The following is a 16,543-nucleotide window of genomic DNA, read 5'->3' as shown; positions in this document are numbered from 1 at the left end:
GTTTTAAGTCTCTAGACTTGTATAAGTGAAGTGAGAGAACTTTTGTTCAAGGACCTGTGATATACACATGCATATGGAAAGGAAAGACAGAAAGGAAAAAGAAGAGTTATGTATGTGCCTTTATAAAATTAAACTGTGATCTGTAGCTTGAGTATGTAATAAATCAGGAGCACTGATACTTCATCAGTTTCTAATCCTCTTATTTCACTATCAATTACCATTTTCACCCAGAAATTTTGATAATAGGCCAAAAAATTTTAGATAAAAACCAACTTAATCTTTCTTTATTATGTCATCTTAAGAATTATGGTATAAGAAGAAATCTTTCATTAATAGAGCAGTTTGTTGATGGTCCATATTATCTCCTTTAGCTCTATAAACTTCCTAATTCCAAAGGGAACACAGAACCATGATCATTTCCTAGATAAAAATGCGTAAATAGATATGGTCTAGATTGACAATAATTCGAAACAACTGCTAAAGGTTAAGATTGATGCCGTAAATTATTTAAGTTTCTCAAAAGCTGATAACTAAGGTTAACTTCTATTTAATGAAACAATCATTTAGAATCACAAAACTATTGAATGAATAAGAACATGGAAAGGAGGTGGAAGGAAAAAGAGTTCACAGAAAATTGGTAATTCTTAAAACTTTAGAACACAACTTGAAAACACTATGACCTGAAAGTGACTTCCATACAACTTTTCTTTTCAATTGCATGGAAAATAGGGAAGGAAATAAAGATCTTTCTGCCATTTTAAAGCCTTTATGGTGAATTGCAGTATAGAAAATTCTGGGAGTTAAGAGAAAAATCGAGGAAACCTAAGGCTTAAAGTTTTTTAATTTAAATTTACTGTCCAAAAATTAATCATAATTAGAACATCATGGATTTTTGAAATGATTTTGTATAATGTAGGTTGTGGCAATAACTTCTCAGTTATTCTTCTTAACAAACATATTGCTATTTAAAAGTAGTATTTCTATTATACACATTTTAATTACCTGCAAATGGATATATGTAGAACTTAAGGCTTGTGCCTCATTTTATTGTCACATGTGCTAATTTCAAAGAAGCAGCTAATGCCAAATGACTTTGAACTCCCTTAGAGTCCAAAAAAGGCCTACAAGATAATCAATTACAATTCTGACTACAGGTGGAAAAAGAATCAAAAGTCACATCTACCTGGAAGGGACTATCATGGTCATGAAACAGTGTTCATGTTACAGATGAAAGACTATTGAGTACACATCCAAAGACACACACAGCTCCGGGATACACATTTAGCACTGGCCTGGCATAAGTAGATCTACATTTGGCCACCCCCCTCCTGGGAGATTTGTGACCAGTTGTCCACATTCATTCAGCAGGGACACATTTCGCCAATACAATCAATCTCTTTGCTGCCTTTCTCTCATGTCTCTAACCGATAGCTGTGTTTTAATTATAACCATTGTGCTCTTTCCTAGCTCAGAGGGAGGCTTGGGGAATTTCAACTAAAACATCACTAACATCTGACTCATGAAATGTACCTCTATAATATTCTAACCTTTGATCCACGCCCCACTACCGCTCACAAGTGTCCACTGGAAAGGGTCACTGAGGGCCAGTGCACAGGAAAAGAAAAGAGAGAAAAGGAGGCTAAGACGGAGAGGGCAAGCCATTCTTGCCTACCATATCGCCATCATTTTATCTGTAATTTCTCTTCTTCTCTTTAAATGGTCAATATTTGTATGTGTGTGTATGTGTTGAATACATACTGAAGTCAGAAAGAAAATCACATGGAATGAGGTCAGAGTACATTCTGGAAGCTAAATTTATGAGCCAAATGAGCCAAAAGCAGGTAGCAGGAGAAGGAAGAAAAATGCCCTGTGACTCAAAATAGTTAAGGCAATGGCTTTGGAACTCAGACCAAAATTAAAGTTAGGTAGGGGAGAGTATAGACGTAAAATTTTATCCGGACTGTTACAATTAAATTATACATTTCTTTTGACCCTTTAAGTGTAAAATCCATGAATACTCAGAGGGAAAAAACATGACCAGCAACAAGTCTAAAAAAAGCTTTTTAAAGCTAAGCTAATTATCCCATAAAAATATGTTCATTTTCATGAAAAGAAAGTACCTTATAGAATGGAATGGAATTTGTCTTGTAATAAATTACGTGAGGCTTTTATACCATTCAAAGGAAAGAACAGTTTTCTAACTCCTTGAGGGCCTTTTACGGAATTGATAATAACTGTGGACGGGATTTGTAACCCTACTTGCACACTCCCCTCCTACTCACCAAACACCCCGGAATCCATCAAACACTTTTCCCTGCTGCTTCTGATCACTTGTTCTTACCTACTGCTGTTTATTTGTGGGGCTTTGCGTCCCTCATTTTTGTTCATACTGTATTACCCTGAGCATAAGCCACCCTGTACTTTTCAGGAACTATATGAAAAATCAAAAACAAAACAACATATTACTACTATTTTAAAAAGAATAATAATTATAGATTTTAAAAAGAACCTAACTTCTATAACTACTGTAGAATTACTGTACTTGTGTCAGAGAAGGCCAAGCTCGCCTAAATAGGAACTGTGCTTTTTTTTTAGACACATAATGAATCCACTTAAGAAATTCACCAACCATTATAGGATCTAGCCCCAAGAGTTCTGGGGTACTGGGTCTTAGAATCCTTGAATGTTTTTACTAACAGCTTGTATGATGTTTAGAAGAATAGTTTTTTAATAGATATTCATCTGTGGGTTTAATTTTTTAAAAAGGAGGTAACTTATTACCTCAAGATTAAAAATAAAGTGCTAATTGGCCAAGATCAATTGATGAAAAGAGTCAGTTATACAAAATAAGGTCATATAGAGTCAAAAACATAATTGCATCTGAGTGCAAGGTATGGAATGAAAACAAACTAATAAACATATGAAAAAAATTCAGGAATCATGTGGTCCAGGAATCATTAAAGGATTAAGGTTGAAGGATTAACAAAATATTAGGACATATGAAGAGGATGAAGAGCCTATTGTATTTGCAGACAACAATGCTTTTTATTGCATCTGTACTTGATCACCTTCATATGAGGACACTAGATAGCATCCAAGTTTGAGTATCCATATAAATGGAGAATAAAAAAGGAGAGTATAAAAATAATGTATATGATACATTAGAAGATGACTGTAAACCATTACATTTCAATAAGTACAAGTTACGGGCTGCACAGCTGACCTCCTAGGAAAGAAACAGGATGACTATTTGCAATGAATAAAATGATAAAGGAATAAAATTATACTTCCATGAGAAAAATTTAAATGTATATTTATATGATGGCTTCTGGATAATAAGTTTGTAAATTCCTGAACAATGTATCAAAGATGATTTAAATCTTCCCTTAACAAGATGTAAGTCTAGGGCAGTCAACCATTAGCATTCTATTCGTAGAAAAGAGTAAGTGTGATTTCCAATTCCTTTAAGTTCAATACTAAATTACAGGGTCCAAAATCTCAGCTGTCAGTCTCAACTCTCTAATCCAGGCATTTTTATTGAAACTTTCAATTGGATGAGATAGTAACTTAACATGACCATGCTATTCATTAGTCTCTCAATTCGAGGTTTCTAAAAAAGGAAACAACTAAAATAAATTGAAAATTCAAATAAAATATCCACATGGAGATGAGAGGAGGAAAAGAGAAAGAATATTCGTCTTTAAGAACTTTCTATAGCTATATTTATAGAAAAATTATAAATTTTCAAGAATAACTTCAAATTATATCCTTTAATTTGTATTTAATCTGCTTGCTTTTTTAGTAGAAAAATGACCAACCACTCAAGGCATAAAGCTGGAAGATCTGTATTTTAATACTGCAATAAATTTCAGTATGTGCAAGTTTGGGAGACAGGAATGGAATTGAAACAAAATTTGCTTTTATACAAATGAGCAACATACTTAAAAATTAGGCAGAGAAGTTATTAAAAAAATTTCCATCAAAACTTAGAGAATTCAAAAGAAATATGCATGGACTATTTCACAGTGGCAAGGATTAAAAAACCATATCCACGTCCTTACTGTCTTTCCAAGAGTAGAAAGTGCTTCATAAACATTAAATAGAGCTCATATTAATACTGATGCATAAGCTTTTATGCAGCAAACAAGAAAACAACAATAGAAAAATATAAATAAAATTAAATTAGGAAATAGGAAGAACATATATAGACTGTAATTACTATCACTAAATATTATGATTTTTGTTGCCTTAAAATTTTATATATTTCCTGGTATTAAAGATACATAATTCTTACATTAAAATGTCAGAGGTTAAAACAGTAAACTGAATATGTTTAATAATATTTAATAAGAAGAATGTATAAGACTAAAGTCAAAATATTATTACTTAAAATTTTGGTAGAGCTTCTCTTTTAAAAATATAGTTGACCGTTTTAGGTCACTTCAGCTCAGTCCCTAACAGAAAATGAGAGTAACTTATTAAAGGTAAATCTCCTCTTTAATTTTACTGAATGTTTTTAGTTCCCTGATAAAACATGACTCTTTTTTAAAAAGTCTAAGGAAATGACAAGAACTACAAGAATTCTCTTTACCATGGCTACAGGAAAAGTCAATTTCAAGCAAACTACAGTAGCTGGCTGGATAATGGACTGCCACTTATCAACCTCCTTGCTTCACAAAAAGCAGGAGAGAATTTCACTACAATTTTGTTTAAATACAAATGGACACCACGTCAATCACTTTTACTTCTGGCACTTACATCTTCCTAATAAATCAAAAGTAAAGAATTTTATAGGAAGGTTATACACATTATTTTAATTAGATATCGTTTTTATCACCTTGTGTTAATATAGCACCTTGCTCCAAATTTGTCAATACTATAATTCTTTTATTTTTTTAATCAGGACACTCCTCACAGTATATGTGATACATGGCTTTATACACAAAACTCATTATCAGTGTCTTGACCCATTGTAGACACTGGGTGCTTCCGATTCATTGTAGCTTTATAAAACAAAAACAAAACAAAAAACGTGACATGTAGATTAATTCTAATTATTTCTAGCTTTGTTAAAATAAAATTTAATAAAGTCTAAAAACATCTAAAATATGTTGCCATGAAAAGATATGTGTTTTAATAAATGACTTTACATGTTTGAAAAACTAGAGAACAGCAATAAATGACCTTTAAAGTCTAAATTTCCAATAGACCAATCAATAAGGTAAACTACTCTTCAGTAAGAATCTCAATGGGACCCATAAACACCGATTCCTTGATAGAGAATTTGTACTTTATTAACAAGGTGTCCCTATCTTCCCAGTGGGCCTAATCGAGAGAGAGAGATTGTATGTCTTGGTCTATTCATAAAAACAGGCACATATAGCAAATACCGCTGCAATGAACACGTCTATAACTCAACTGCTTAGCCTGATCCAACAACTCGATTAGTTCAAACAATGGTCAATAACACACTATGCTAAGTTTAGTAAAGAACTGTATGCAGTTCACAGAAGTTAATTATAAAGAATATGATCTACTCAAATTATTTATTCATACTTATCTTAATGAACATGTACATCAGAACCAGGTTGAAAATTTTCCACTATGCTATACAAAATTTAGTTTATTCAATGTCTGTTGCATAGTAAATATGCATGTGATGTGGAGTGACAGGACAACTGAACTGCTTTCATCCTCACACTTTACTGAGTGACACGGTCAAGAGCAATTAGGGTAACATTTTACAGATGAATAATGCAAATGACACAGGAGCCAAACTTTTTTAAAGCATGTTGGATCACTTTTAACTACAACTTGAGCTGAGGTTGTGTAAAAGGATACATACTTGTAGAGTGGAAATTGAAATTTCAAAAGCAAAAATCTCAAATATTTATCAGATTTTCATTTTACTAATGCTAAGTTCTGAATCTGGCCATGGTTCTCTATGCAACCTCAACAAATTTTTAAGATTTTATTTCAGGTCATCTTTTTCAATTTATAAGCATTGGGAAACTACCTAAGGCAAATCCATCAAAAAGATGACACACAGGGACAGAACTGGGCTTTTCTCCCTCATTCCCAGACTCTAATTGGGTGAGTGATTAGAGTGGGCTTCTCTTGTTTGCAGTGGTGCCCTCTAACGACTGGATGGACCTGGCTTTGATAACCACTCCATCAGCAATTTGTTTTAGCATTTACACGGCTGATGGTAGGAAGCAATCTTCTTTAATGGATGCTGAAAAGCTTCAAGTGAAATCTGTAATTGACAAAGATTTCATAGAAACAGGCAATTAAGATTAAAATTAACAAGAGGCTCTACAGGAAAAGCACTCAAGCTTTCACAGAATACTTCTCTAGGAAAATATTTAGTAAAAATAAAAATTTTAAAGAACCAGGTGTTGTTCCTTCCACTTTATTAACTGCTTCTCGGGTCTGTGTGCTTGTTAAAAACATGACCACAGATCGAGTTAGTTAATGTTATAGGGTCTAGAGGAATAATCCACCTACTGGTATTATTAGGGGAAAAAAAGAGGCGGGGGGGGGGGAGCCCTAAGTGAAAGTTGAAGCAAGTTCAGCACCTATTTCTTCAAAATAAAAGCTGTTCACTTTTAGTACCCCAAGTTTAATGGAGTAGTGTATTGACAACAAATGAAAAGCGCTCTCCAGAGCGGAGCAGCAGGAACAGAGCAGAACACGGTATTCATTTACCTCAGGGCTGCAGGAGCCAACACCACTCCGTAAGTGTTACTAGTCTAGAAAGTGATACCAGCACATCCGAATGACATATAAATAAAAGCACCAGAGTGAGGGGGGGAAAGGACAGAACTGTCAACTGTGCTCTTTGCCCAATCCTCCAGCCCCTCACTCACCCAAAAAAGGAAGTTTACCTGTAGCGATAGGGAAGACTAGGGGGCTGGGGGTAGTTCTCAGGTGAGTTCATTCCCGCGTTTGAAGGTTGGCGGTCGCCAGGTGGGGAAGGGGCGGGTACACTTACTTTGAGCAGCTTGCAGCGGATCTGCGCGGAGACCATGTGGCTGTTGCGCAGGTTGCCCACCCGGAACATGAGCGTGAGTTTTCCGTCCCTCATGGAGATCACCGCGTGCTCACTAAACATAAGGGTCTCCGCGCGCTTCTTGGGCTGGGACATCTTGATGAACATGCAGCCGATGAGGAAGGCGTCCACGATGGAGCCGAGGATGGACTGGAAGAGGAAGAGGATGATGCCCTCGGGGCACTTGTCGGTGATGTAGCGGTAGCCATAGCCTATGGTGGCCTCGGTCTCGATGAAGAAGAGGAAGGCGGAGGGGAAGTTATAGACATTGGCCACGCAGGGCGTGTAGTTGCCGACGTGGGCTTTGTTCAGGTCGCCCCGGGTGTAGGCGATCACCCACCACATGGACGCCATGAAGAGCCAGGCCACGGTGTAGGTGAGGATGAAGATAAAGAGGTTCCAGCGCCACTTGAGGTCCACCAGGGTGGTGAAGAGGTCCGAGAGGTAGCGGCTAGTCTCGCTGCCCAGGTTGCCGTGCTGTACATTGCACCGGCCGTTCTTGTCCACGAACCGCTGCCGCTTCTTCTTGGGCACAAGCTGCTGCTGCGGGCCCTGGCCCGGCCCCTGGGGCTGCAAGCCCGAGCCGCTCGACGAGGTGGTCACTACCTGGTAATCGTCCCCAAATTTCCTTCGGAGTGCAGACATAATACGGAGGAGCGAGCCAGATTCAAACACGAAGCGAAGGCGCAGAAGCCGAGCGCTGCAAACCAGCACCAATAAGGAGGTGGGGGCGGGGGAGAAAGGGGGGACAAAACCGAGAGCGCCTGGGGTTGGGGGCGCACCCGGCAGGTAGCGGCGGTCTCGGCCCCCTGCCGACGCCTCTCCTCCCCTGGGACGGATGCCTTCTTCCCAGCTGAGTCTTAAAACAGAAAAGTGTTTTCCTGCACTCAAGGCAGGAGAGATGCGAAGACCAGGAACCCAAGCGCAATCTTGCCTCCAAGCTTTTCGAGGCTTCTCTTCTCTTCCCCCATCACCGGCATCCCGGACCACCTCTTGTCTTCCCACAGCCCTCCTGACTATCCTGCAGCACTCCCAAACTGACTGTTTTAAAATTAATGAGTTGACAAGCGAGTCCCACCCCACCTGCCAACTCGCCCGGCTGCCGAAGCTGCGCTACCTGCTTGTACCAGACCCTCCCCCCTCCCCGCCGCTCCCCGATCGCCCGCCCCCCAGGACGGCTCCTGGCTCCCCCCGGCGCGCCCGCCTCCTATCTTTTGGCCAAAATCCCGCCCAAAGACATGTCTGCTGGGCACCGGTGCAACAGCCCCTACCCACGCCCTCCGGGCCCAGGGTCTCCCTCTCTGGACTCCAGAGACCTGTCCGCCTGGCGTCCGCCGGCCGCCGAGTTTCCGCGGGCGCCACCAGGGCCCTCCGGCGGACCCTCCAAGGCCCCCAGACCGCCCCCGCGCGCAGCTGAACCGCGGCGGTGCGCGAAACCGGAGCACTCACCCAGTGGGAGAGGGCAGGAAGCGGCGCAGCGGGCGGCGGCGGCAGCCTGGCCTCGCGCTGCGCTCGGGGCTCTTGTCCTCGCCCCCACTTTTTCTGGTGGACCACGATGGGCGCCAATGCAGGTCCCCCAAGCTCTGCACTTTCCAGACGGCACCACGCTGCCCCCACCAGAAGGCTCCTGGCGCGCCGAGCACTAGCTGACTTGGGCGCGGGACTTGCGAGTTCCTGGGCGCCCTGCTTTCCTAGCAGGCGACCGCGGTGCTGCTGTAGAGGGTTCGAGCCTCTGGCTGCCGGTCTGACTTTCAGGTTAAATACTAGCGCCGCTCCAGTTTTTCCTCTGCTTCACGGTGTTTCCCTTTGCCTCTTCCTCTGTCCCCTACTCCCTGTCCGCGCCTCGGTGGCCCCCGGTGGAAGATGTGAGGCGCGAACAGGGGCGGCCGGAGTGTGGTGTATGTGCTGGTGCGTGTGATCAGCTGCAGAGACGCGCTAGCCCCGCCTGTCCCTGCCTTCCCCCGCTGCTCCACCAGCCTGTATTGCACCTCCGCGCCTCAGTTGAGCCTGCAGTGTCTGGCAGCTCAGGAAAAAGCGAGCCCCTCCAATGAGAAGCAACTCTAAATCTGCTCCCAAACGCCAGCCAACTCTCCTTCTTCGCTCCCCTGCATCAGTCAGAAAGCCCCCAGCAAGCAGGAAATGCTGTTCTCTGAAAGGAGAGAAGTACAATATGTCTCAATAACTAGGGCTTTCATTTAAACGGATGCCTGGATTTGCAGCTGCATCATAAACCAAGATCCCAACTGGCTCAGAGAAAAGCATGTCCAGCACTCAAAGTTGCAAGCAGCAAAGAGGGCCTCCGGATGGGAACAGAAAGGAGAGGAGACACTAGTAGGAAAGTTCCCAGTCCTCCCTGAAAATGGCCCTATTAGACAGACTCAGAATGTCCAGAGTTAATGTGTGGCTGTAATTGAGGGAAGAAGGCTGGATTTTAATGGCCCAGACCTGGCAGTTAAATTAATGGAGGGGCAAAGTGCAGAAATAGCTAATATAGCGCCCAAGGGTAAATACCAGCTTATTTACCATTTTGTGTTTGTTTTAAAATGCCGTGGTATCTTATGGCATATCCCATTCAGGCCAGATACATACAATTGACTTTATTAAAAAAATCTTCAAATCGTGGGGTTGTAAAAGCAAAGGGCTGCTGTAAGACTCCAGTGCAAAGGAATGTCAGAAATCATCACTCCACCAGTTCTCCACCGATAGGTACTCCCTTCTACCTCTGGACCCGTAAACCTTAGTGCAGGCAAGCCCTGCACCTTGTCAGCCACGAGTAGAGGACCCTTTCACTGTCATTGTGTTAAAACATCAACAGCGAATTATCCACTCCTCTCCTGCAGGCTCTCTGATAAGAGGTCAGTAACTCTGTTATTCTTTAGGATTACGTAAGAAGGGAAAGTGACACTGTGGGAAGTGGAAACTGCTCTGGGCCTGGAATCATAAGACCTGATTCTCATCCTGGCCCTGCCAGTTACACACTGTGTGACCTTGAGCACGTAGCTAAACATCTTTGAGTGTCGATTTTCTCCTCTGAAAAACAGGGAGTTTTAACATTTTGCCAAAGTTGGTATGAAAAAAAGAGAATGAATGTGGTTTCATTAACTACTTTTGCTGCAAAGAATATTATATCTTGGACTATCAAGTTGAGTTTTTGGAGCTGGCCCCATGCTGTGAACTAACACATATATTCTCCTCTTGTCCCTGAATGCTCTCCCCTAACTCACTGTGCCCTTGCCAGGCTGGCTTCTTGCAGTTCCTGAAACCCACCGAGGCGTAACCCCCATCCCTACACCTGTCCCCTCTACCTGGAATCCTCTCGCCCTGTGGCTCCATGTTGCTGGCTCCTTCAGGCACTCCCTAGCACCTCACCTTGGTTCATCTTCTTCACAACATTTTTTTTCTAGCTGCCGTTGTCTTCATTTGTTTGTTGTCTCTCTCCTCCTCCATTACAATCCTGGAATGTAAGCTCTACAGGAGTAGGACTTTGTCTGTCTTGTGCACTGCCATGTCCCCAACACCTGGAACACTGCCTGTCACATGCTAGTCCACAATAAATATTTGTTGGATCAATAGCATGTACCAATACACATCACAAGGAATTCCACATACATTGAAACTCTCTCTGAGTGATACAGAATTGAAAGTCATCACTAAATCAGCTCACCTGTATGGTTACAAAAGAACATGTAAACAAAAAAAGTAATACTTCCTGTGCTTGTTAGCTCTGGAACTGATATTTAATCCACTGCCAAATCCTTTTGATTGTACTGCTGCAATATCTCTCATATGATTTTCTTTCTCTCTTTAAAATATGCCACAAACCTTCCTTAAATCCTCATTTCATTTTAGCTCCAAAATCAAATGATTTTCTTGCCTTCAGTCTTGCACTCTGTCAAACTGTGCTAGGTAGTATTACCAGATCTGTCTCCTTAGAACCATATAAGTTTAGCAGTGGAATGAAAACCCAAAAGTTCTGTGATTATTTCATTTGATCATTTCATTTCCGAGCCTTTAAATTTTCCCACTTTTTAAAAGACACTTTTCTATGAAACACCTTCACCATTTTCCAACAACCAAATTTGTAAACAGATAATTTTATCCTTCATGAGACATGCTCTATTGGAATCCTCTCATTTTACAAATGAGCAAATTGAGCTAGAAAGAGAAATTAACTTGTTCAATGTCATAGACTTGATAGTGGAAACTTGGAGATTTGAATCCAGAACAATGTATGTCTGGAACAATATAGCTCTGTCATCCCTTACCAGGTTCCCAGAAAGGAGCATAGGATTCCTAATGCACAGCCAGGGCCTCCTTCTACTATGCCCTGCTCCTCATAAAGGCAATCTAAGGTCCTCCAAAAGATGGCCTAACCTATCTTTCCAAAATTATCCCCTACCTTCTCTTGAAAGTGGGGTCGGCTCAAGCCAACCTTAACTGTCAGTGATCCCCCAAACATGCCTTACTTTAACTTCATTTGCTCAACTTCTTTCCTCTTCCCTAAATATCTTTTTTCTATCCCTGCAGAGTCCTAATCACCATGACTGGTATGTCAGGGAAGGGAAGAATTTCTTCAGCTTTTATTTCAAGTGCCGCCTCCTCCATGAAGCTTTACCTTATCCTCCCCCTAACAGTAATCCATCCGTTCTCTGAATTCTCATTTCCCTAGATTTGCAGTGTGCGAGTTTTTACTTTCTAGAGTGTGTCTGAGCTCAGAATTCACCAAGACTTCCCCTATCAAAGGGCCAGCACCCTGCGTATCCAACTCTTAATATTTGGCTACTATCCAGACCTCCAGCTCTCCAGCCTTGCCTTGCCTTGGTAAATATTTAATACCTTTTTAGACATGACTAAAATTTATTGAGCCTACATTAATGTGCCAGGCAACGTGCCTGGAACTTTCCCGTAGGTATTCCTATTATACAGCTAGAAAGAAGATAGAGCAGAGATTCCAAAACATGTTTGCCCATTTTCAAGGTCTCTGTTTTTTTAGAGAAACAGTATTGCCTGATAAGTTAAATATTTTTCAGGATGCCATCATCTCACACTTCAAATGTGACTGAGCCTCTGACCTATTCGTGACATTGAGTCTGACCACTTGTAAATGTTTAAAGATGAACCAAACTCATCTTCCTCTGTCAGGACGGCTGCTTCCATGATGAGGTTCTGGAGGGCCGCCAGCTCCACGGTGCCGAGGCCAGGGGGGAAGTGTGGGGAATGGATGACAGAAGGCCACCTAATCAGGTGCTGTCTGGTGAACTGAAGTGAAACACTGCAAACAGAATGGGTCAAAGGAAGGAGAGGCACACACTTTCCCCCAAGCCCACCTAGCCAGAAAAATCTGGAAAATCTAACTACAAAATTCACAGTATTTGGAGTGTAACATTTAAAGATAGAGCAGTGAACTATAAGCAAACTACCATGCAGTTCTTGGGGCTGGGGGGATGGGAATCAAAGCTATATTTAACAACAAACTCAGTTAAAAGCAAGCTACATATTTATTCTGCTCAGAAAGTACTTCTGGCAATGTCTTATTTGCTGTGTCCAAAATTAGTAATATCATGAATAACTATAACTTAAGAAGTGAGGGGTATGATTCTGTGTTTTATACTAAAAAGGCATGACTTTGCACACGCACTCACTGTATTATATAACTGAACAGTGTGGGGAAAAGAGTATATTTAATGTAAAAGAAAAGAACCTCTGGCCCTGAGAAGTCCAAATTCTAAAAATGACTTAATCGGCCAACTGTGAAAAAAGCGTGGCTTTCAACATCACTGTGCCTGGAGTCTGTCTTCTTGTCATTCACTTATTGCCACTGTGACCCCCACCGTGTAATAGTCTGTATGGCCAGAAATATTAATTACTCTCAGGTGGAAATGGTATTGTATTTAATACTTCTTTACTCCTAATCCTACCATTCTCCAAAGTGCCATGAGGAGATGGGCAGGCCTGGAGATCTGAAGCGCTTCTGCTTCAAAAAGTGACACATTCCCATTGCCACCATCAGTTCTGCTATATCTGGGAAGAGGTCACTCTTTGAAATTCTATATGCAATTTTGAGCAATAGGATGGTGTTCCTTTTTTTTTTTTAACCCTCCTAAAAAAAGAATACTGAAGTTATTTTCTCTCTTGCCAAAAAAAGAAGAAAAAATGAAAAGGGAGAAATCAGTTTGAGATTTGATTGCACAGACTTGAGAACAGAGGCATCGCCACACCACGGCGGATGACTCATCCAGTCCTTCATCTTGGCTGCAAACCCTGGCCTCTGCCTGAGGATTCAGAGAAAGGCAAAATGCCATTGTCACTTGGAGGCCATTTATTTAGCAAGATTTTCCTGACTTAAACCCTCTCTTTACTCCAGCACTGTACATAGGAGTACTCTGGTTTAAAAAGAATAAGGGTTTTTAAAAAAGTCTTCTGGAACTCAACATCTGTTAAAAAAAAAAAATAGTTTTAGTAGACCCAAGGGCTCATTGGAAGGGCATCAAGGAAAAATAATAATTTCTTATCCTTATCCGTGTCGGTTGGAGTTATACTTCTGAGGATTTCTCCCCTGAGAACACCAATGAAGTTCAAGATGTCAAAATATGTACAAGAATGTTGTTTGGTTCAATAGAACAGACACATGGTTTACAAACCATGTGCCTAGCACTATGCCAAGGTTTGTGCGGGTCAGGAATAATGACAGCATCATGCCAACAAAACACAATAACAACAACAGTAATAATTAACACAATGTGATAGGCACTTTAAGGAAGAGGATTGCTATAGTAGCCCTCAGAGGAATAAGTTTCTTTAGGAAACACTGCTCCAGCTAGTATGAGTTTTCCAAACCTATCAAAGAGGAATCATTTACATTTTGTTAAGCGTTAAATTACCTCTGTCCACACCCCTAAGTTCATTGCAGCATTATTCACAATAGCCAAGATTTGGAAGCAACCTAAGTGCCCATCAACAAGTGAATGGGTAAAGAAGATGTGGTATATATATGTATATAATGAAATACTACTCAGCCATAAAAAAAGATGAAATCCTGCCATCTGTGACAACATTCGTAGACCTTAAGGGTATTATGCTAAGTGAAATAAGACAGAAGGAGAAAGACCTTATGACTTCACTCATGTGGAAAATAAACAAACACATAGATATGGAGAACAGAATGGTGGTTACCAGAGGGGAAGGGGGTGGGGACAGACAAAAGGCATAAAGGGACACTTGTGCATGGTGACCAATGGCAACTAGACTTTTGGTGATGAACGTAATGCAGTCTGTACAAGGGTCAAAGTAGAATGTGCACACCTGAAATCTATGTAATGTTATAAACTAATGTGACCTCAATAAAAAATAAAATTACCTCTGTCCAAATGGCTTTATTTTAGAAATATGAAGATAGATAAATTTTTAATGACAAGATTTCTAAAAGGTAAGATTTCTACGTAATTGAAATAAGATAAGAAATAATTTGTACTCATCTTTTAGAACCTTACAAATGTATTACATTACCAGAAGAAAAAATATAAACAGTAGCATTTTGGAGATAGTAGAGCAAATTTTTCTTTCTTATTTTCAATGTGTATTTGGAAAAGATTGGAATTATTTTATACTATTGGAAAATAATGATACAACTTTTGTAATTTTTTAAAAACATGTTAAAACAGATTGACAGATTGTGTCAGTAAAGTTTATCTGGAAAGCATATACTGAGACAAAGCTTGGAGGGAAAAAAGGTTTCTGAGAGAGTAACACCAACAGAAGATAAAAGGGATAGGAACAGGATGAAGCAGAGAGAGCCTTTCCACTGTGATGCTGATCTGACACCAACAAAAGGAAAGGTGAGAGGAGGCAGAATTGAGTAGAGACACTCAGACTCTGATGCAAATTTGATAAAGTCTTGGCCAACTCACTGAGGAGCTCCAGAGCAAAAGACACCCATTAGAACAGTACCACATTGTGCAGAGATAGCCTTGTCCTAATGCTCCTGCTGAGCTGTCCTTGGCTCGGGGCTGGCCTGGGAAGAACACGACTTTGCTGAATGCTGCTTCAGACTAAAAGGTGCTGTTGCTTAAGGCCATCAGTGAAATGCACTCCTTCCAGTCAAAGGGCAAGTTTTCTTGAAGAGAGATCAAGTGGCACACCTCCATGGCTGCCAGACCGAGTAGAATTCTGAGTGGAAGTGGGAACTGCGTCGCTGCAGAAGTTTTGTTACAAATATATAGAAATACTAGTGTAGTCTAACCAACTGATTATGAATATATGCGTAAATCTTCATTTTGTCCTAGTACGATCACATGAATCCCTTTTTTAGGGAGTTAGGAGGTTATAGCGCATGACCATGTTGATCTTATCTTTGATTATAGTCTGCTAGAGGGTAGGAATACATATATATTTAATTTCTTATAGCATCTTCCAATACTGAGGCTGCGTTAATACTGCATGAAGGAGAGGGAGAGATTAGAGTAGTGGAGGAACAGGTGGCCCATAGGACTGGGGAGGGGAATAAAGGAGAAGCCAATAAGCAGCAAAGACCTTGGAGGACAATGGGATGGGGAACAGAACTCAATGTCCAGGGCAGGTGACCCAGGTGAGAAAGGAAGGGAGAAGAATGAATAGAATTTTCTGAAATCTGAATTGCCCTATTTATAGTTCCTGGGTCTGCCTTAGAATCACCTTGGGACTCCACCCCAGATAATTACATTAGATTCTCTCGTGTAGGGTCCAGCCATCAGTATTTTTCAAAAGCTCCCTTGGTGATTCCGACAGCACAGCTAGGCTTGAGAAACACTGATGTGTGGGAACTGCATGCCTGTCCCCAGAGGAGCTTCCCTGGGAAATGTCACACACAGAAGTAGTATCAGTCTTCCTTCTCAGCTCCTGAGAGCCCTCATCCTTTGGCGCCAAAGAGAGATAGTTGGGATTAGTAAACCCTAGTGCCTGTACACTCACAAATCAAGGAGAGTCCCATATGTGTGGATCCAATCTTAAGGTGACATCAGCATCTTCCCTCATCGGAAAAGCTCCTGAGCAAAACAGGGCGCACTGTGGGTTGACTGCGGTTTAATCCAATCCTACCACCCACAGTCATCAATAATGAACAAGAGTGGAGGAATTTGGGACAACTGAATTGTAAAGCCCATAAATGCTTTAAGTTTTTTTCATTAATAATGTTTCTACTGCTTTCTGTGGATGTGGATGTGAATGTAAAAATTCTACCTTTATAATCTCTTCGCCACTATTTATCATACTTTATTGAATTTAAAAAAGGTGGGGGAAGGGTGGGAGGAAGAAAGGAGAGAGAAAAAAGCATGAAAATTAAAATTCTCACAAAGAACCAGGGGATAAACCAGGGGGGAGCACATCTGTAGTAAATCCGTGTGTCCACGTTGTCAGAGAACGAAGCTGGGATCAGCAAAGCTGGCCATTTGCTTTAGACTCGGTGGTTATTTGGAAAAGGAGGGGTGAAGAAGAATGACAGAAATAAAGACAATAACC

General features: G+C 41.0%; 1 protein-coding gene across 1 annotated transcript in view; it reads right to left on the bottom strand.

Moving 5' to 3' along the window:
* KCNJ3 (potassium inwardly rectifying channel subfamily J member 3) overlaps positions 1-7,784 on the bottom strand; it is a 144,516-nt gene extending 136,732 nt beyond the window's left edge. Inside the window, exon 1 of the mRNA XM_046657902.1 lies at positions 6,995-7,784. Within this exon, the coding sequence (XP_046513858.1) occupies positions 6,995-7,696 (702 nt within the window). The 5' untranslated portion in view covers positions 7,697-7,784. The remainder of the gene's footprint in view (positions 1-6,994) is intronic.
* Positions 7,785-16,543: the final 8,759 nt, after the last annotated feature.

The sequence above is a fragment of the Equus quagga genome, chromosome 4 (genome assembly GCF_021613505.1).
Source record: "Equus quagga isolate Etosha38 chromosome 4, UCLA_HA_Equagga_1.0, whole genome shotgun sequence".
NCBI lineage: Eukaryota > Metazoa > Chordata > Mammalia > Perissodactyla > Equidae > Equus > Equus quagga.
This window is presented reverse-complemented; position numbering and strand designations above follow the sequence as displayed.